Source organism: Pimephales promelas, chromosome 23 (assembly GCF_988280905.1).
Source record: "Pimephales promelas chromosome 23, fPimPro1.hap1.1, whole genome shotgun sequence".
NCBI lineage: Eukaryota > Metazoa > Chordata > Actinopteri > Cypriniformes > Leuciscidae > Pimephales > Pimephales promelas.
The window spans coordinates 17,913,690-17,936,643 of NC_142791.1; the positions used below are offsets into that span (position 1 = coordinate 17,913,690).

General features: G+C 41.3%; 2 protein-coding genes across 6 annotated transcripts in view; one reads left to right on the plus strand and one right to left on the minus strand.

Annotated features, from left to right (window-relative positions):
• sh2d4a (SH2 domain containing 4A) overlaps positions 1-22,954 on the minus strand; it is a 96,152-nt gene that overhangs the window by 45,293 nt on the left and 27,905 nt on the right. The gene's annotated exons all lie outside the window — the stretch shown is intronic.
• psd3l (pleckstrin and Sec7 domain containing 3, like) overlaps positions 19,416-22,954 on the plus strand; it is a 163,444-nt gene continuing 159,905 nt past the window's right edge. For both annotated transcript variants that reach the window (XM_039676604.2, XM_089126337.1), the window contains exon 1: positions 19,416-19,964. In XM_039676604.2, coding sequence (XP_039532538.2) covers positions 19,431-19,964 — 534 coding nt within the window. In that variant the 5' untranslated portion in view covers positions 19,416-19,430. The remainder of the gene's footprint in view (positions 19,965-22,954) is intronic.

Below are 22,954 nucleotides of genomic sequence, written 5' to 3' on the forward strand. Positions count from 1 at the left end.
TTTAGACCTTAGTTTTGTGTTTAGAATAGCTAATAAAGTCTTCCATATATATGAAAAGATAATTGCCTTGTGTCGTGCTTGCAGATTTAATGTCTTGTACTGTTCGATCTAAAGTTACCTTGCTAAGACATAGTGTTTCACTATAGATTTGGTATTTATTTCCTTGCAAAGGTTATAATTACGGCCCGTTCAAATGAATTATAAACGAGTCGTTTGCTCGTTTCTGTAGTGATTCGTTTTAGATTCATTGTAAATCAATGAATCATTTCCCTTTGAGCTAAATCGGCCTTAAGGCCCCCTTTGATACATTTTATGTATATTATTAAATGTTGCATTTGCTACAAAGGTGACTTTTACGTGTTACTATACAAAGATATTTTGAAAAAATAAATAAATAATAATATTATCAAGTAGTTGGGCTCCACAAGCTACAAATTAGTTTTTTTTTAGTTTATTTTTATTTTTTTTATTTTTTCCTGGGTGTGGTGCAGTTTTTCAAAGATGAGTTTCCATGATGAGTCCACCATTACTGTGAGTGAAGATGCCAATGATCTTCAGAACACAGAAGTGGTGACATGCATTATTTCAAAATGCAGTTTGCTCTTTACTCATGTTTGTGTAATTTTCTGTATATTGTATTTAGTTATTGTTTTTAGTATTACTTCAACCAGTACTAAACTGATATGTATTTTCCAGAATTGAATTTAAACACCAAGATGATACATCATGGGAAATGGACAGTGAGGAAAGCAATTCTGATGAGGACTATGTCCCCTCTATCTGTCTGGTTTGTCTGCATGAAGCATGTTTTTGGTTTGAAAAATATATAAAACAAAATAATATAAGTTGATGGACCTACTGTAACTATTAAATTATCTAGGATTATGGCACCCAGGCCACCCCAAGAACATTACAAGTTTTTTTTTTTGTGTTTTTTTTTTTTTTTGTTAACAAAATAAAGGTATTGAAAAAACAATTTTTTTTTTTGTAATACAATGTTGGAAATATTTTAAAAAAATATGTTTACAGAACGGGTGAAGGAACTAATGAGTTCAGAAAAATCAATGAGCTTAAAGTGATTGATCTCGAAGAGACCGTTCATCTTGCACAAGAAGATGAAGTGATAACCCTACCTGAAGATCATGTCCTTAAATCTACTGCAAGCAACAAAGTATTGTGTGAGGAGGACATAATTGGACAACGGGCATCTATTGTGTATGAAGCACAGTTGAAAGAGTTGGTCAAGCTTCTACAGCAACCAGAGGTTTGTCTTATAGATATGTTCAAATGGCCACAACGTTAGGACTTGGAATTCACAGCCTATATTCAAATTTGTCATGCAGGCAGGGGACTTCATGATGGCCACCAACTACTACAAAGTGGCACACCTGTTTAATTACATGAACATGGGTTTAATTACATACTTATTGCTTAGGAGCAATAAAGGACATGTGGGAGGACAACAGATGTGCTGCAATTGAGTTTATGAAGAGTAAGGATGGTGCAGTTGTATTAGGTAAGTCTGATGGCATTTGTGAAAAAAACAACAACAAAAAACTATACTTACATGTCAATCTTACATGTCCATTTCAGTGCTGAAATGTGTTATGCATAACATTTTTTTCAATGATTAAAATTCTATAATTTGTTGACCTTGTTTATTTCACAAGTTAGTTACGTTACAATTTTTGTGTGTTTTTAAGGAATTTATAAAAAAAATGATTCATTGACATTTTCTGCACTACACAGCTGATGGACTAATGGATAGCCCCGGATACTTTGCCCAGTATTGCTCGTACACAGCAATGGAGAATGATTCTAAGGAAATCATCTCGGTTGTCACTATCGATAAAAGGCAGACCAATCGTAATTCTGTAAGAATGGAGAAAGAGGCTTTTGAAACCACAATGGACAAGCTTCTTAGTGAAGTGCGGATATTAGAAATATGTACAGATGCACACACACAAATCGCATCTGTTATGAGTAAGTTGGGAGTACTTCCCATGTTATATAAAAGGAACATATATCATTGATTTAAAAAAAAATTAATAAAAATGTGTTTTTTTTATGTTATTCTTTACAAGATCCAATAACTGGGCGATATAACATGGGACATATGGCATGGAAAAAGTTAAAGCAGTAAGAGGAGCTACCACCTGACTGAAGTTCAGAATAAACCATCGATAAAAATTGGCGAAACCTAAAAAACACTGGAGCAAGACCCGTGAGTCAGGAGTGGGCCACTCGGTGACAGCGCAAACCTTGTTAGGGTCCATACTAATACCCTGGGCTGAAATGACCGAACCGAGAAAGGTAACGGATCGGGCGTGGAATGTGCATTTCTTGGCTTTGACGAATAATATATTCTCCAAAAGTCGTTGAAGAACCTGACGAACATGTTGCACATGAACCTGGAGAGACAGGGAAAAAAATCAAAATGTCATCGAGATAGACGAAAACAAAAATGTTAAGCATGTCTCTGAGAACGTCGTTGACAAGGGCTTGAAAAACGGCGGGAGCGCTGACCAGAACGAAAGGTAAAACCCGGTACTCAAAGTGCTCGAGAGGAGTATTGAAGGCGGTCTTCCACTCGTCTCCTGCCTTAATGCGGACAAGATGGTAAGCGTTGCGGAGATCTGATTTCATGAAGAACTGCGCTCCCTGCAAGATCTCAAAGGCGGATGACATAAGTGGCAAGGGATAACGGTTCTTAACGGTTATGTCATTCAAGCCTCTGTAATCTATGCAGGGATGCAAAGAACCATCCTTCTTCTTCACAAAAAAACCCCCCCGCACCGTCAGGAGACGAGGAGGAAACAATAGTACCTGCGTTCAATGACTCTGAGAGATATTTCTCCAATGCCTCACGTTCAGGAATAGAGAGAGAATACAGTCTTCCCTGGGGAGGGGTGGAGCCTGGGAGAAGATCAATGCAACAATCATACGGAGGGTGTGGAGGGAGAGAAGCGGCCCGGGATCGACTGTAGACCGCTCGCAAATTGAAGTACTCCTCGGGGACTCCTGATAAATCACCTGGCTCCTCCTGGAAAACAGACACAGAAGACACGGGAGGGACAGCAGACGTCAAACACTTAACATGACAAGACAGATTCCACAAAAGAATGGAATTTAGGGACCAGGTAATCTGGGGGTTATGCTCAACAAGCCAAGGATGGCCCAAAACTACTGGGGTATTAGGGGAGTGAAAAACAAAAAAAGATATAGTCTCACGGTGGTTACCGGAAACGATGAGACTCAAAGGAGCAGTAGCATGGTGAACCCTGGCCAGGACCCGTCTATCCAGGGCAAAGACCATGGTAGGTTCCTGAAGATCCACGAGTGGAATCTTGTGCTGGAGGACCCAGGTTTCATCCACAAAATTCCCCTCAGAACCAGAGTCTATCAGGGCTTGACTGGAGGCGGCAGAGTTGAGTCAGTGGAGGTGAACCAGAAAAGTAGTCAGAGAAGGCAACGGAGGGTGCAGAGAGGAAGCGCTCACCAGTAACCCTCTCTCTACTGGTGAACGTTGGCTTTTAGCTGACAGGTGGTAACAAAGTGATTACCAGAGCCGCAGTACAGGCAAAGTCGACTGACAATGCGGCGCTGGCGTTCTGCAGCCGAAATTCGAATTCCACCCAGCTGCATCGGCTCCTGGTCAGTCACGGAGGAAGAGGTAGTGCTGATAGGGGAGAAGGAAAAAGAAGCGGCTGTGCTGCGAGTGCGTCGATGTAACTCAAAACGTTTCTCCACGCGGAGAGCCAGGTCGATCAGCGAGTCGAGATGAGAGGGAGTCTCACGAGCCAGCACTTCATCCCTGATCTCGACGTTAAGACCCTCGATGAATCGTGCCACTAGCGCGGGTTCATTCCACCCACAGGAGGTAGAGAGCGTCTTCCCTGATGAAGGGTAGACAACAGACGAGAAGCCTCAGGTCCATGCACAGACCGGTCGAAGACCTTCAACATCTCCTCCTTGAGTAGGGCATAGTGACTTAAGCAGTCTGCATCAGAGCTCCATACAGCTGTTCCCCATTCACGAGCCCACCCCTTGAGAAGCGAAATGATGTAGGCGATGCGGGAGTGATCCTTGGCATAAGTGAGGGGCTGAAGCGAGAAAACAAATTCACATTGTGTCAAGAATGACATGCACTTGGTCTGCTCACCCGCATAGCAGGGGGGGTTGTTCACCCGGGGCTCAGGGATGTCTGTAGATTGAGACGAGTCCCTACGGAGATAATGGTGCTGCTTGGTGAGATCATCCACCTGGGAGGCCAGTGTCTCCACAGCACGACGAGCAGCGGAGAGTTCCTCCTCATGCCTTCCCAGCATTGCTCCCTGGATCTCCACAGCTGCTTGAAAGGGAAGCTCCTCCGCAGGGTTCATTTGGTCGGTTCCTCTGTCCTCCTTTCCTTTCCTCGCTTCCTTCTCTCGCGTCCTACAGGGGGTGGAGCTGAGACGCAAGGAAAGGAAGCGAGGGAAGGAAACGAGGATGCACAAATAAGAAATGAGAGTGTGCATCGATCTACACTTCGCTTCCTTTCCTTGCGTCTCAGCTCCACCCCCTGTAGGACGCGAGGGAAGGAAGCGAGGAAAGGAAAGGAGGACAGAGGAATCGAATAAAAGCTTTTTTATATCCATTGGAATACTTGATCACTCGAGCGTCACTCCACAGTGTCATCAGCAGCGCTAAAAGGATCTGCCCTTATGTTGAAGTTTGGTTATTTAATAAATTCATAATAATAAAGATAGGCTATACTGTTGAAATATTTGAGATGTGTGGTTTATATAAACTGCAAAGGTAAAGTATAAATTAAAATGATTGTGACCGATGTGAAGGGGGAGGAGAATTGACACGTGCGTCACGTTTAGTCAACATAACAGTTCCGCGTAGGATGCACCTGTGTATCCTCGCTTATGACTCCTCAGAAAGCCTCCTATCTCCTCGATCCTCGACTCCTCACGGTGCAATTAGAGAATTGAGATGTCCTTCAAGATGGCTGAGCTCGATCGGTTTCCGGGTCATAGGAGGGAGGACGGAGGAGCGAGGAGACGAGGAGGGATATTGAGAAGCACCCCTCGGATTCTGACCGGAAAAAGTAGACCATCCGGGAATCTTTGAAACACTCATTTCAACATACTACGGTTTGGGACGTACTAATTCTATTTTCGAATACTATTTAGGAGGGATAGTATGCGAATTGGGACGCAGGGTATGAGTGTGTGACCAGCAGATGGAGACAGAGAACAAAAAGAAGAGAGGAGGAACCAGGATCATGACACAGAAGGAATGAAAAATATATTTTTAGCAATGCTCTATATGCTATTTGGTAGAAATATCTATATTTTTATAGCCTATTCTTAATTAAATGTATTTACAAAAAAAATATAACAAGCCACTAATTATATACAACTTTAATGTAATCACAAGTCATTTTGCAATTTTGACAAAATTGTTAGCAAGTTTGATACCCTGACAAATCAGCAGAATTTGAAACAAAAACAGAAAACCAGGGTCCGTATTCATGAAGATTCTAAGAATCCTCTCAGAAAACTCTTAATTTAGCTTAAAAACTTTTATGTAGGAGTCTTAGCTTAAGAGTGATTTGGGACTGATCTGAGAGCAACTCTGAGTAAGGAAAAGATAAAAAACTTTCATCTTAGTGTGTAGGTGGGGCTGACCCGGTTGCTATGTATGACACACTCTGTGATTGTTTGGTTGGTTGTTCAAGAAGGAAAAAAAGAGCAATTTTAAGTATAGCATTTACACACACACACACACACACACACACACACACACACACACACACACACACACACACACACACACACACACACACACACACACACACACACACACACACACACACACACACACACATTATATACATTATGTATATATAAATCCTTTTTTTAACCATGTTGTTAATTTCCTAAGATATTTGATTAGCTTAGAGTGATAAAGCCAGCAGCCATATCACCCTGTAGCCCAAGACTGGTTGCCCACTGAAGCTAAGCAGGGATGAGCCTGGTTAGTACCTGGATGGGAGACCTTCTGAGAAAGCCAGGTTGCTGCTGGAAGAGGTGTTAGTGAGGCCAGCAGGGGGTGCTCACCCTGTGGTCTGTGTGGGTCCTAATGCCCCAGTATAGTAATGGGGATACTATACTGTCAAAGAGCACCGTCCTTCGGATGAGACGTTAAACCGAGGTCCTGACTCTCTGTGGTCATTAAAAATCCTAGGATGTCTTTCAAAAGAGTAGGGGTGTAACCCCGGCATCCTGGCCAAATTTGCCTAGTGGCCTCTGTCCATGGCCTCCTAATCAGCGTTATGTCATTGCGCTGTGTCTGAGATATTAGCGTGTCTCTAATAAGATCACAAACATGATCCCTGCATGATCTCGATTATAGCGTCTTATTAACTCACTCTGTCATCCATTTGCAACACACATTTCTTCTCCCTTTCCGTCTCTCTGCCATTTTCTCCTCTGCTAAAAAAACTTTTAAGCCTCTTAAAAGTCCTCGTCCGTACTCCTAACAATTTTGACCTTAAGACCTCTTTTAAGGGTTAAGATTCTTTCTGAATTACTTTTTTCTTTACTGGGATTTTTTCTTTCATTTTAAGAGTAAACGCCCACATTTCTAATTTTCTTAGAATTTTGCCACTAGGAGCTACTTTTTGCATTAAGATTCTTTATGAATACGGGCCCAGATGTTTGCAAGATAGAAAATATACCAAATACAAGATGAAAGCATGTAAATTTCAGTGGCTTTGCGGTGCTATTTCACTGACCCTGGATCAGCAGCAGACCGCTCTTATTGCTGAGCACCATTGAGGCACGATTATTGTTGAAAGTAAAATTGATTTTGAGCAAAAAACAAGCAAACAAACAACCACAAAACTAACCTGAAACAGGCCTTTTACATAGAAACCCAGAAACCTTGTTCCTAAAAACAATTTACCATTTGCTGATTTTATTTATGTTGTTGCCTTTTCCATTATTTGTCATGTGGTAATAAATGACTTTATTAAAGCATTTTTACTTGTTAATATGCCTATTTCTGAGTTATCACCTAATCTAGTTTATTATGGGCTATCTTGTGGTTCACTATGTGTACAATTATTCTACTTCGTCAAGTCTGGGATTGTCACTAGTTTAAAAATGCCTTTGAGTTGTTGCTCGAAAACCTAAACACAGTTTTACACATCAGCATGACTGTTTACATCAACAACTATTTGCTGATATATTTTGTAAAAGCGTCTAGTATAAGTTTAAGGAAGAAGGCATTTCCTGCTTCAGGCTGGACTGGAACTCTGTAATTTACCCATGTTTATATGAGGCTGTGATGATATCTGGCTTGGGCTTCATGTGGCCTTGGATGTTGGATATATCAAGGGTGTAATTAGTTGCGATCCATGATGGTTTACATATTTGCCCCGTTTTGATGTCCGCAGTGTTGGGAGGTGTAGTGTTACAGCATGAGCCGATCGCTGGCGGATGGAGGGAAGATGATCGCAGACGAACACCTCAGGCTAATTCCTTCTGAGAGGTGAACTGCACTGGAGTTTCATGCTTGCAGTTTCTGGTAGGGCTTATTGTGCTTAGGGGTTAAGCCTTATAAATGCACCATGTGAATTGAACTCCTTTAAACCAGATAACTGAGAATACATTTGACTTCTGTCCTATAAAGGCTCTAGTGATGTCTTTATAGTAACTGGCTTTTTTGAGCTGAACAAATGGTGCAAACTGCTAGTGCAAGCAGTGATTGGAAAAGTTCTCATTTTCATGATTTAAAGCTGATGTGTGTCATTTTCCTAATGGATGTGAGTTCCTAATGGACTGTTTCTCTGACCATAAGACTGTGGGCAGAGAAGAATTGAGGTGAATTTTCATGTGTGAAGTCCGGTTATTTCAATAGTAATCTGGTATTTTGCATATGGGAGAAAATATTTCCCCGCAGATTTTGTAACAGGTTCAAGTTCATCACATTGACAGATTCATCACATTGACCAGCAGAAAGATGCTTGGTGTGAAAGTGACTTCTGTGTGAGCTTTGCTTCATACATCAGTAAAAAGTAATCCTGTAAAAACGGTAAACTACTGGCAGCTGTGATTGCCAGCATCATACCATAAAAATACGGTGTGTTACTGTTTTTAAAAATTAACAGCTAAATACCATTTTGTCAGCTACAGTAACTAATTTAAAACTAATTTAAAAGCATATAGCTGTTTAAACATTAACATTAACACACCGTATTTTTACGGAATAATGCTGGCAACCAGTAGCTGCCAGTAGTTTACCATTTTTTTTTACAGGATTACTTTTTACAGTGTAGACAATGGACCTTTTTTCCTGCAAAATTTGAGCTAATGTGACCTTTTAAGTGGTGGTATGAGTGTTTGGGAAACCTGTTTAGAACAATGCATTAAAGGATGTGTTCACTCTTGCAGTTCTGGTGCACATCTGGGTTCAGTTCAATTGGATGATGTGAAGGCTGTCTTCTCAAGTGCGCACCCACGAACCCAACCAGAGTCTGCATAAAAAGGGTTCATGTAAACTCCGGTACGGTTCGCTAGTGATTTGAAAGCTATCGTTCTTAATTGCGGAAGTGAACCACCATTGGTGGTATATTATTGAACGCAAGTGCCGTTATGTGTTGACGCTTTGAAATCAAAACCAAAAGTTCAAAAACCAACCCAACTGTGTTTGGACCAGGAAATTGCACCAAGTGTGAAAGCACTGTAAGGGTACGTTTACACAATATGCTTAAAATGGAGTTTTAGGCATCTAATTTTTTCCTTCGAAAATTTTTCCTTGTAGAGACAACACCATTGTCAAAATGATCCCCATTCACACTGATCTGTGAAAACAGATAAAAACACTGTATTCTGCTGCCAGGCCATTAGATGGCAATGAAACACTACAGACTGAACACGTAATACGCATGTGCATGGCGTCATCGTCTTCAGAGATTCACGTTTTGGTTGTTTACACGAAGACCATTTTCAAAAACTTCCACTTTGAAACCTGTTTCAAAAGTACCCAAAACGACACTGTTGTGTAAACGAGCGGCCAAACTGCATAAAACATTTAATGTTTTTAGTTGAAAATGGTGTCATGTAGACAGCCAAGGGGGTAATCCATCGACCAGAAGTAGAAGCCTCGCGGGAGCTGCCATCTTGTAGCAGAACTTCACTTGCGTTAGCATTTTCATTGACTTCCATTCATTTTGGCGTCACTTTGACAGCGAATAACTTTACATCTGAGGTGTTTGAAGACCCCATTTGTCCATTATTTATTTCTAAAGAAACACAACAATGTATAAACTGCTCCATTACCTTGTATCTTATGTTATGGCCATGTAGAAGCAGTTTTTTGTAAAAGTAGGCTAATGATTGCGTCATAACCAAGAGACTCTCTGTTGCACAGTAGAGAGATTACCGTATGGGCAGGAGGAGAAGCTTGCGGGCAATCAGGGAAAAACGGAGCAAAAATGACAAAATAATGAATCAAAATACCTAGCAGAATTGTCTCCTTCTCCTAGCTCATGGACAGCTCCTATTCACACTCTCCGCCTCTGCAAGTTTCGGAACAGAATGATTCAGATTTCTCATGCCACAGCCACTAGAAGACAGACGGGTTGCTCACGTCACATCTACGTCGTCAAGCTCTGTTTGAGTTGGTTTGAGTCTGCGTGTCAGGAACAAAAGTGCTTAAATACCGCCAAAAACAGGCTTCACTTGTCTCAATGGAGTTCCAATGAGATGGCTCTGTCCACTTCTTTTACTGTCTATGTAAACAGCCCCTAAAACACTATCCAAGAAGCGTGCTAATCTAATTGTAAAGCCATAGACATGCCACTTTACAAAACAGGAGAGAACAGCTGGTGCTTTGATGCACCAGTTTGGACCCAAATATTATAATGTGAACAGAATCCAGTGGGGGGAGGGGGAGGGGTGCAACCCAACTGGGTTTGGACCAGAAGATTGCACCAAGTGTGAAAGCACCGTAAGAGTATGCTTAAAATTGAGTTTTAGGCTTCAAATTTTTTCCTTCGAATTTCCCCTGTAGAGACAACACCATTGTCAAAATGATCCCCATTCACACTGATCTGCTAAAAACACTGTATTCTGCTGCCAGGCCATTAGATTGCGATGAAATACTACAGACTGAACACGTAATATGCATGTGCATGGCGTCATCGTCTTCAGAGATTCACGTTTTTGTTGTTTACACGGAGACCATTTTCAAAAACTTGCACTTTGAAACCCGTTTCAAAAGTACCCAAAACGACATTGTTGTGTAAACGAATGGCCAAACCGCATAAAACATTTTACGTTTTTAGTTGAAAATGGTGTCATGTAAACAGCCCCTAATACACTATCTATGAAGCCTGCTAATCTAATTGTAAAGCCAAAGCCATAGACAAGTACATGTTTGTCCAACACATGGTGGTTCAAAAACTCAGATTTGGAGTATGGATTTTCCCTAGCCACAGTCACCCTCTGTTTGCTCACTTGGGACTTAAAAACATAAGCCTAACACATATCCCAATAATATTGCTCCTTCCAGCGGAAATTTACATATGTGCAACTGTTCCAGGTCACGACCCCAGAACAGAGCATTGAGTCCCATTATTGAGTTCCACCAGACGGGAAGGAAGGTCAAAGCTGTTGACACAACGCACTGCTCCACATCTCCGGGAGTGAAGAGAAGAGAAGCCAGTATCTCAGTGGCTGAATAGATCCTCTGTGCGGGACATGAGAGACCTCAGCTGTCCCTGAAACCCTTAAAGAATGACTGCTTGTGTCTGCGCTCAAATAGAAAGTGTTTGAAATAGTGAGAGTTTTGTCTTTATCAGAACATGTTCACTGGAACAACAAAGATGGCCTTATTCTTCACAGGTCAAAATAATTCTGTGCAGATGCAAAAGACATTTCCTGAGTTGGTCAGCAAGCTCTGTTGATGGCAGATGTGTTTTACTTGTTAGTCATCAAATTGTTTTCTTTCAGACTGTTAATAACTTTAAGTCAGTTACATAAAAACGTACAGTACATTGGCATAATTTCACACTGAAAAGTAAGACTAACCATCCCTTGAATAACTGCTAGTGGGTCATACTAGATCTTTTTATAGAAGTATATGCTACTGGCCCCGGCTGTCATTGAGCGTCAGTCGACTTTGTTTGTGTGCTGTGTTCTGCACCGTTGGTACTTTTTGGACCTGTGGCTTTTCGGGCGATTGCACATGTTGAAATGGCGGCAGAACCATCGGTGGGAGAGATCACTCAGATCGGCTGTTCAGTTTAGAGACCAGTGCATGATAAGAAAAAAAGACAAGTCAAGAGGGGGCACTCTTTTAATTTTATATCTTCATCTCATCCGTGATGATGATTTCATCGAATCCATCTGTGGTGAGCACGACTGGTCTGAAACATAGAAAGTAAAAGAAATGGACACAGCGACCTCATTGATTTCAACGGAGAAGACTGAAGCCTGATTATTGCACTTTCTGTCTGATGTCTGAGCGACTGTGCAGGCTCAAACTGAGCGTGACGACAGTCTGACAGTTGAAAATCTTCTGGTAGCTATGCCAAGACAAATCTGAATCACCCAATTCCTCAAAAACTTTGTTGAAATATTTTCTCCTGTTGCTTTTATGGACTCTCAATCTATGGGCTTCTACCTTGACATTGTGCCTTCATGTCCCCCCGATTGCCTCAGACAGTAAAAGATTGCCTGCGAGCTTCTCCTCTTGCCTATACGGTAATTTCTCTATTGTGCGACTGAAATCCTGTGGTTATGACACAATCTTTAGCCTATTTTTACAAAAACGGCTTTGACGCGGGCCGTAACGTAAGATACAAAGTAATGGAGCATTTTATACATTGCCGTGTTTCTTTAGAAATAAATAATAGACAACTGAAGTCTTTGGACGCCTCAGATGTTAAGTTATTCGCTGTCAAAGTGACGCCAAAATGAATGGGAGTCATAGACAGTAAAAGAAATGGACAGAGCGATCTCATTGGAACTCCATTGAGATGATTGAATTTTTTAGCACTTCCGTCCCTGACGCGCAGACTCAAACAGAGCTTGACTACGTAGTAGTGACGTGAGTGACCCGTCTGTCTTCTAGTGCTGTGGCATGAGAAATCTGAATCATTCCCTTCCGAAACATGCAGAGGCGGAGAGTGTGAATAGGAGCTGTCCATGAGCTAGGAGAAGGAGACAATTCTGCTAGGTATTCTGATTAATTATTTTGTCATTTTGCCTCTACGTTTCCCTGATTGCCCGCAAGCTTCTTCTCCTGTCCATACGGTAATCTCTCTACTGTGCGACAGAGAGTCGCGTGGGTATGATGCAATCGTTAGCCTACTTTCACTAAAACTGCTTCTACGGGGCCATAACATAAGCTACAAGGTAATGAAGCATTTTATACATTGTCATGTTTCTTTAGAAATAAATAAAGGACAAATGGGGTCTTAAAACGCCTCAGATGTAAAGTTATTTGATGTCAAAGTGACGCCAAAATGAATGGAAGTCAATGGGAATGCTAACACAAGTGAAGTTCTGCTACAAGATGGCAACTCCCGCGAGGCTTCAACTTCCGGCTGATGGATTACCCCCTTGGTCTGAAAGCTAGTGGTCCACAGTCCTAGCACTTCTGGTTTCCTTTTGAGTTTTGCGTATGGACTGCTTCCACCTGCTGGTGTGGAGAGTTATTTCGGCAACATTTTAATTTAAGGTGCTTGTAATAAGCAGTAATTAACAGTTAGTAAGACACTTATAAGACCTTATTAGATGCCTATAAGATGCATATAAGCATTAACTACTTCAGATAACTTCTGAGGACGCTTTGTTTCACTTTTCCCGCTCTACTCAATCGTGCCGCCGCCGAGCCTGACAACAGTTACAGCCAGGGTGAGTGTAGACTCCATCCCCTGGGGTCCAGCTGGGTCATGACCACTTCGGGGCCGCTCAGTTGCCTCTACGGGTTCGTCTTGTGCTTTAATTAACCCTTATATTAAGTAGTTAATGCATATATGCGTCTTATAAGGTCTTATAAGTGTCTTATTAACTGTTAATTACTCCTTATTACAAGCGCCTTAAAATAAAGTGTTACCGTTATTTCTTCTCACACACGCACAGAACACAGCTGATGGATATGTGTGTAGTCACTAAATAAATAGTCTTTTATAGGGTGTGTTCAAGCACAACTTTTAACCCAGTCGCAGGCGACTACAGTCGGCTTTCATCACTGCTAATGCTTTGATGACGTTTGGTTTGCTGGGCCTTAATAATGTGCTGAGTTAAAGTATAGTATCGATCTGAATTGAATCAGATGTGTTTGATTTAGGAGACATATCAAATGTGCAGTGCTGGGGATACTCCAGGATTGGGAAACACTGATCACTATCAGTTATTGAGTTTTCCTATGTGACCATCAGTGATGGGGTCTGACCTGCTCTTCAGTTGATCCCGAAGGTGTTCAGTGAAGTTTTGGGATTTGTTCAAGTTAGTCAATTTCTTTTACACCAGACTTATTTATATGTGGACCTTGATTTGTGCACCGTGTGATTGTCATGCTGGAACAAAACGAAGGGCATTTATAATGTATAGTCATGGCCAAATGTTTTGGCAGGGATATTTTTTCTTTTTCGCAAAGTTTGCTGCTTCAGTGGCTGTGGTGTTGATTCACATTGTTTCTAGATAATAGTGAAAATTGTTCTGATGAATTTGAAATCATCGCAAAAAGCTTCATTGGCCCCCAGAATTTCATTTTTTTTTTCACAAAATGACCAGCTAACATAATTTCACTAATCATATCATCAGCACATGGGAAAATGTTAATGAGTGCTGTCATGTGTCTATTATCCTAAAATATCTATTACTGGATTATAATTGCAGACTGATTGCTATAAAAGGAGGGAAGAAGTGCTTCCAATCACTGTGTTCATGCAATAAATTGCTGCAAATAATATTGCACCCTAAAGAACCATTTACTGGTTTAAGAACTTCAAGGAGAGGTTTAACTGCAGTGAAGGGTTCAGGACGTCCCAGAGTGCCCGGGACTGAAGGAGTCGCTGCAGAATCGTGTCTTGGCAGTGAGGACAAGACTTCTGGATGGTTTCAAGGAGGGCAGCAAAGAAGCCACTTCTCTCCAAGAAAAACATCAAGGACAGACTTAATTTCTGCAGGAAGAACAAGGATTGGACAGCAGAAGATGATGAAGACTGATGAAGCTCCTTCTGACTGTTTGGGACATTGGAATAATCAATTGCCTGGAGAAGAAAAAGTGAACGCTGCCATGAGTCCTGTGTCGTGCCAATAGTGAAGCATCCTGGGAATATCCATGTGTTATCCATATCCATTCAGGCCAAAAGCACTGCCACGAATAAAGAATGGCATCAAAGCATCCTGCAAGAGGAGCTCTCCCAACAACCTGGGGATGATCCGTGCATTTCCCAGCATGATGGATGACCAAGAGCGAAATGAAATGAAATGTGGCTCAGATGTCGTTACATTGACATTTTGGATCCTAGCCCCAACTCCCCAGACCATAATCCCATAGAGAACCTGGGGTCAATCCTCAAGATGTGTGGCCAAGCAGAAGTGATTGACTTAGAGTGCTAACAGAGCAAGATTGGATTGTCATCCTTCAGGATTTGTCCCAGACGCTGATATTCAGCATGCCAGAGCAAACTGCAGAAAGATAGTGAATGTAATAGGCCAATAAAAGCCTTTAAAGCTTTTGAAATAGTTTTCATTGTTTTCCAGTAGAAACATGTGAAAAGAGTTAACTACAAATACTGAAGCAGCAAGCTTTGCAAAATACAAAATTTACGTCACTGCCATGACTGAATTTAACAGATAGATAAAGGTATTGCGACAAGCCACACAATTCAACCAAACACACTAAAAAATACAGATTTTTCATCATGTTGAACTAAATAGCATTGATTAGTTTTATGACCATTTGCTCATCTGCCTAACAAAGTACATGCAACACTAGTCGCGGACGTGGAGCTCCAAAGATGTTGATCTTCATTTTAGTCCTCTTTTTGTCTCAAAGTCTGCTTGCCATGGTCCAAAATGTTTGAAAAAAAACAACAACAACAACAACAACAACAACAACGGTATGAGCGTCCAGCTAAGCATAAGGGGCATAACCAGTGTTGTGCCGAATTCTGACCCCTGCCAAATTATTACCCCCTAGTATAGGGGATTATCACTCTTTCGGGTTTCATGGGCGGGATTTGTCAACTTTGTGCATGTCCACTTCCGATGCAGTTCAACAATGGCTGAGACGAAGGCTATATATGTCACTTCTCTGTTCCAATTTGTAAATCTAACCAACAACGCCAACCCTACGCAAGTTTTCATGGATTCCCGACTGAATTGAGTATAAGGAAGAACTGGATTAGAACTTTAAAATAATACAAGGTAGCACGTTTGTTTGCAGCCGGCACTTTAGTGAATCAGACTAATTTACCAGAGATGCCGTATAAATAAACTTATTGTAGTCTGTCAGCAGTTCGCCAGCGAGATCGGTGATTCAACGGAAGTGGCAGTGCACAAAGATCACTGAATCCGGAAGTCCTACGTATCAGCGTGATAATCCCCTATTGGTAGGTTTAGGATTAGTTGTGGGGGAGGGGATAGGACTAGGGGTGGGGTTAGGATTAGGCAATCAGGTACTGACTTCAACGAGGGGGGTAATAATTTGGCAGGGAGACGAAATTCGGCACAACACCTGCATAACCCAGTTTTATACCATGGTCTGGGTGAATACTCGATTCTGATTGGCTGCAGGGTGTCCGTTAAAAAGTGATAGAGGACACCTAGTAAAGTAGTTCTGGTGAAACTGCCTGTTTACCATTCGAAATGAATAAATAAATGCGCTGCCCACAACAGCTGTGAGTAACCATAGCAACAGGAGTATCCGTTAACAATTTGCTCTATCAAAACAACATCTAACGTTAGTTAGATGTTACATAGCCTACTAATACAACAATGAACGACTTCGTTATTTCTTGTAACATTTATGGAGAATATGACAACTTTGACGACTGGGATGCTGCTGAAGAAAGAAAAAATGTAAATAAAACGGAGAAACGTCGCAAAGAAAATTACACCGCTGCTGCTCTGAATGAGACCCTGCGGGAGTTTTACGCAGCAGTCCAGACAACCAAGTCAGGAGGAGAGTACAGCGTTTCAAGCCTAAGAAGCCTGTTTGATTAATTGTTTTATGTGTAATTAAAAAAAAATAACTATGCCTACCTTTGTGTTTCATGAAAAAAAATGCATTTTGAACCTGAAGGGTTCTACAAGCTGAGCGGACTATAAATTTCTTCGGTTGCTAAATAAACCAGACGAGTTATTATTTGTAAAAATTTGATTTAGCCTAATTAAAATATAAACTAGCAGCTAATGTTTTAAAAATGTTTTATTTGGCAAGTGACCATGGTATAAGCGGGTTAATGCCCTCCGAGGTGTCCATTGTCAGGTTTTAATGGACTTCGGCGGAGGCAACCGTCTTCCGCTGCGCGTCAGCCGGTTCACGCCTTGCCGTCGTCCATTAAAACCTGACAATGGACACCTCGTCGGGCATTAACCCTTACATCAACGTCGATCGCCATGGTTACTATTGCAGTACGAGGTCAAACCTGGCGGAAACCGAGGGTAACGCAGAAATGACGCCATTGACTGGCGACTCCTCACCCCTGCTCACACACCCTGTTTCCTTGGTTAAAATCTAAATTTTCTCACGATTTACAAATGGTTGAAAACGTTTGGGATATTGTAAGTAATAAACTAAACAAAATATATAAAACTGGCCTAGTGTTTTTTTTTAATATTGTACTGCAAAAATCCTGCATGTTGTACCTTTAACATCCATGGATCCTTTCCATTGCACAGAAGGTCCATATAGTGAACATGGTTAAGAACCGATTGGGGAACAGAAAATGGTTCTTCTATCGCAGCACTGAAACCCCATTCCAAAGCACCACACACTGACAGTGATATAAAGAACTGGAACAAGACATCTGCACATTTTGTCTGCGATTTTGTCAGGAAACCGTATATGAAAGTGCCATTGAACCTGGTGTGAGTGACGTGAGTGAACAGGAGAGGCTCATTATGTCACGAGAAACACTGAGCCTTTGCAAAAGTCAGCAGTCCTGTCTGGAACGAAGCATACTATGTGTGAGATGGCAGGATGCAAACCTATTATTGCGAGAACTAGTTCAAGTAATGAGAACTGATGCTCTTTTCACAGCTCAATCACAGTTTGACCCATTTCTTTATTTTAAGACACTCTCAGTCTGTTTCTCGAATCATCTTTGGCCTCTTATCAGTTGCAGGTTCATTTCATTCGTAGAATGCCCTCATTTTCTGAGCTGAAAGGTTCTGATGTAAGCCAGTTCCCAATCCCACTACATTATCAGTCCTATCTCCATTATTTGACAGGAGGACTGCATGAAACAAGGGTAAGACAACACTGTCAACTTTATCAGGTGACACACTAAACGCAAATTAAATTTCAGTGTGCTATCTTCTATCGCAGGTATAAAGTATGCAAATACTTGTCAATTTACCATGTCTCTCCTACATGAGCAGTGCATGAAACACACAGCTGAATGAACTGTATGAAAAACACTTTTAACATTTAACATGATCAGACAGAAAGATTCATCATTAGGAATGAGAGGGAAAACAAAGCAAATATTCACTTGTACTAGTCATGCAATACTTCCTTAAATCAGAAGTCTTAGTGGACAGAAGACACTGATGATCTCAACAGACTAAAATAAGTTTTTCTATCATTAAATATCAATGTACTGTAGGTTTAGAGGTGTGTTGAATTTTAGGATTTAAGATGTCCAGCACTCAGTCCCTTAATCCAGCATGTATTGGATATAGATATTTTGCAGGGCTGACTGTTTTGAATATGTTTTAATCCTTCAGTCACTATTCCCTTCAAGTAGAGTGATCAGTTCCTGGACATTCAACTCAATACTGCCTGTTATGTAACTTTGACAGGCACATGCGCAGTCTTCTCTTCTGTAAAATCTCAGGCACTACAGAGGTTGTTGGCATTAACGCCATCACACCAAAGAATGTGAATGAGGAGAATGTGTATTTATACTCCCTGTTCTGTTGGTTATTGTTTGTGTTAACGTGGTGGTATGAGATTAAAGACTTTGTATCTTCTTCATTGTGCATTTTCAAAGCCACCGTAACAAACGCATTGCAAGTAATGTGAGTTATCAGAATTCTTAGTAAAGTAACACATTACCTTTAAATTTACAACAAAATATCCAGAGGTGTGTGTGTGAAAACATGAGTATTGTAGACTAAATGTGAACATTTGTTTACTGTCTTCCGGTTCTGTTGTCAATCCGCGTTCACGAGTCTGCAGTGACGATTATGACGGGTATCTGGTGTGTCCGTGTATTCGGGTTCAAATAATTATGGCTGGGCAAAAAAAATGCAAGTCTTCCCCTCTTTCAAAATCCTTAGACGTGTTTGCGAAGATTGTTTTGTTTACAGCATGCGTCTCCCTCAGACTATAAACGAAGCTCGGGCGCACCAGATAACACGTCAGCAACGTCTTACGTCATCAGCGTCACTGAACGCAGCTCGACAACAGAACTGGAAGACAATACAATGCTGAATAAAGTCGTAGTTTTTGTTATTTTTGGACCAAAATGTATTTTCGATGCTTCAAAACATTCTAGCTACCCCACTGATGTCACATGGACTACTATAATGTCTTTATTTCCTTTCTGGACACTTTGACACTTAATGCTATAGAAAAGAAAAAAAAAAGTTTTTCAGGAAGACTATTTTCAGCTTGCTTATGACAATAAGGCACGCAGTCGCTTCAAACAATGGCATAAAGCTATTCAAAACATCATTCCATGTAAATTGTGATAATCGTAATTAATAATCACAATTACATTTCAAGGGAATAATCGACAATTATGATTTTTGCAATAATCGTGCAGCCCTGGCCCTCATGATTCTGGGACTGCTCCTTAGTGAGCTTTCCAGAGCCCCTCACACCAAACTCAAAGAGATTAGCCTCTCCTCAGGAAACTGGAGATCATCATCATGGTAAGACTTCCTTCCTCTGGGTCCAGCTTCAGTCACTCTCCAGGTCCAATCAGCGCCAGTCTCACACCAGCTCTCGGGACGCTTCCCCCATCCGGAGAGCCTCTGCCAGGGCTCGCCAAGACCCGTCTCTTCAAGGACCTGCACCAAAATATTACAATACTACGAGTAATTGTATTGACACTCATAGCATTGGATTACAGTGAAACTGTAGCAGATTGGAGCTCTTCACTGAGAATCGAAATTAGGACAGCCGATGCTAGATGAGACACAGATTCCCCTAATTGGATTTTACGTCGAGGGAAATCTGAAATCATGAGCCAGATGAGTCCTGCTTCAGAGGGGAACTCTTCCCTCTCAGCGCTGTGTCCCAAACTCACCCGAGTGAGCTTCCTCCATCCAGGAGCGGGGCCGTTCGGCAGCACCAGGACTGCAGGGATCCGACCTGCGCTGGGTCCGAAGCCTCTTGTCCTCCCCCCGCCTCCTGCAGTGCCTGTGGTGAGCCTCAGCAAGCCTTGGGCGCCGCACACCAGCTGGGTGCACAGCGCCAAACAGAAAGAGGAAGCCTGCGCTCGAAGCAGAGCGAGCGAGAGCGGGAGGTCCTTTCTGTGCGCGGTTGCTGAGCGCTCCTCCAAGCTGTACGGGGACCGAAACACACCTGTCCTGCAGCCCAGCTCCTCCAGTGACACACCTGGCGCCGGTGTGATGTCATGTCCTGTCCAGGACATACCTGACGTGGGTATGACGTCACTTCCTTCCCAGGACGGCGCTGAGAGTTCGCCAGTGCTGGCAGAAACACAGATCATCATGGTGCCGTCGGCCAGACTCAGACCTGCTGTTCCTGTCAAGGTACATGCGCTTTCCACTAATAATGCTTCTCTGTCTTAAATTCACACTGGACATTTATGCACATCAGATGGACTTACATATATTTGGTTTTATATATATTTGCATGTGTAGAGACTGGCAGTGTCATCACAGCACTGTTTTAGACTAAAGATTTGATTTGAAGAGCGCTCTTTGGGATTTGAGTGTTGTTTGTCCCTCCACCCAGATGTGCTGATTACAGCTGATATCTGAAGCCCATCTTTGCCATTCCTCACATTAAATGGACTAGAACCAATTTTCAACTTCCTCTTTTACTTTTTACAAGTTTTGAGGATTGTACAATGGCCTTAAAACATATTTGGACATTTACTGTAGTTCATACCTAAAATGAGTGAATGTATTTGTATGGAGGAAATATGAAAGCAACTGTGTGCTTATTGTGAAAGCACACTTCAAGCAAAGTGTCTGACAAAAATAAAAGAGAAAAGAAAATGTTTGTACATTTTGAACTCCTGCGGTCACTTTGCTGGGTGAACTTGCCTTCATTTTCTATTGTTATGACATCAAGTGTGATTTAGGGTCAACGCTTTTTGGGGCAGTGCATATTCTTCCTGTCGAATTTCACTTCCTTAAATATGATTGATTTAATGAAAATGGATTTAACAACATTGCACCAGGTTTATCGTTCAAACATGTATCGTTCGTAATTGTACAGTTACTTTTTTGCTTAACTCGATGTTTTCATGTTGAGAACTGGATTTGCACTCGTATAGGGCTTGTCAGGGAGAGCGATGCTATGTCCGAAAAAATGTGCAGTTTGAGAAGGTACATTTTAATTTTAATTTACTTAACAGGTAAAAAGAGTGCTCTACCTGTATATAGTACGAATATGTATGAAATTCGGGTACTACATCTTCCATGTTCTTACTGACAGAATCTCGCCCGAAGCCGAAGACCATTTTTTCTTTTGTCAAATCAACTTAGATAATTTATGTAGTTCAGATAACATGCTATTTTGAGTTTCTGATGATTAAATCAATCTCCTTCATTGTATTAACTCAATTTCAATGAACTTAAAATTTTAAGGCAACCAGGTTACTTATTTTTTTAAGTTAAACCAACAATATTTTTTGACAGTGTATGTATTCGGTCATACTACTCTGTTGGTGCTCTGTTTTTTACATATTATAGTAGGGACGTATTCAGATGTAAGTGTTGACATAAAGTGTTATTTTATGCATTTTTAGCAAGATTGCGAGACCTGTTAATCTATTGCTTTGGTATTTAAAAGAGTTTGTGTTATGTTGGTGTTTCTTGGGGTTTAGCATGTGGTGAAGTGTTGAGTATGTGTTTGGGTCGAGGAGGACCAGCTAACAAGAGTTCAAGTTACATAAAAATGCAACTATATGGGAATGCCATGAATTAACCAGTACCATCCTCAGGTTGCACACCAATCATGTGTACAGAAAAGTATTTTTGGCTGAACTTTATTTCACATGATAGAAACATGTAGGATGAACTAAACTAAATTCAACTTAGATGAATCCACTAACTTGATTCAAGAAACGTCATGCTTTCTCTAAGAGATATGTTTTCATCATGTGGAACAATCATGTTTTTCATGAGTCATGAGTTTTTTGTTGAGTGCATATGTGCTTGTGCTCGGAGGAGACTTTGTTGTAAAGTAACGCAAACATCACAACAAAATGAAGCAGCACAGACTACATCAAAAGAGAAATCAATTACCATACTGGAAAAATCTAGAGGTAAACAAAGACCTGGTGGTCAGTCAGATACTGATCATCAATAAATCAATTTTGCAGATACTTTTATCTTTAGCAATAGACACCAGAAGGTCAGGCAAGCATTGCAGTACAGTGTTCATGTAATCGCATGTGTCTCCTGCGAATCAAACCCATCACTGCCCAGGACATACTCATACACACGAGTTACAAAAGCTCGGCAGTTTCCCTTGACTCTACAATAAATGTTCAATTTTGCAATATCACACGAGTACAAAATGCTGCTGTAATAAATTTCACTATGATAGTACAAAAGCACAATTGTGAGTATAAAGGCTGGGTAGTTGATTTGTTCCAGAAACACGTTACATTATGCTGGCTGAAAGTCTTCACATCCTGATAGTAATCACTAGTTAAGTAGTCTAAGGGTATTTATATGTGTGTTTATTACACGGCTTGGTTGAATTGTAACGCAGAATACGGTCTGCTATTTCCTGATAACAGACGCTGCTAAGTTTAACTCACTGTTGCCATGAAAAACAGAGCGTTGCCATGGACACTGTTCTGTTCACTCTGGAGGGTAAACTCCTTTTAATCAATAAACTCGTTTTAAATCAATATTTTGTTTCAAATTATTGATTTATTTGGTAGGTAGCCACGTAATAAGCAAGATAATGTAGTGCAAGGCGGTTGTGATAGCGAATACAAACCCCTCCGCTTAGCGTTGGTCCTGATTGGCCTGTCAGGGTTGTGTTCCCTATAGAGTGCCGAAGTGATCGAGGGAACCCATGCGCCGCTAGCTTTCGAGTTGTCCTACAAAGTGACGTCATCACTTCGGCACTCTATAGCGAACACAACTCTGACAGGCCAATCAGTCGCCGAGCGCCACAAACAGCAGCTGCCTTATGCTGCGTTCACACCATAATACTGTACTCTGGTGTGATGCAAACCTGTGACGTTATAGGCTACTCGAGCGGTTCAAGACTCGAAATTATGTTTCAATGGCAACATTATCATCACCGAAATTAAACTGCAGCAGTCAGGTGGTCCAGGTCAGCACTCTGTAAGTTGGTTATGTTCATTATTATTGTAATGTTCTGTGCTTTGAGACATGAGGTAGTTTAATGCTCTCGTGACTCTTGTGTATGTGTTCATGTGTTTGGTGGAGAAGTGGCTCTGGAGATGGTCTGAAGGAAGGGTGGGATCTCATGCTTTCAAAGCTAGCTTGCTATTGCTAGCCGCTCAGAAAATTGCCTATTCCCTACCTTT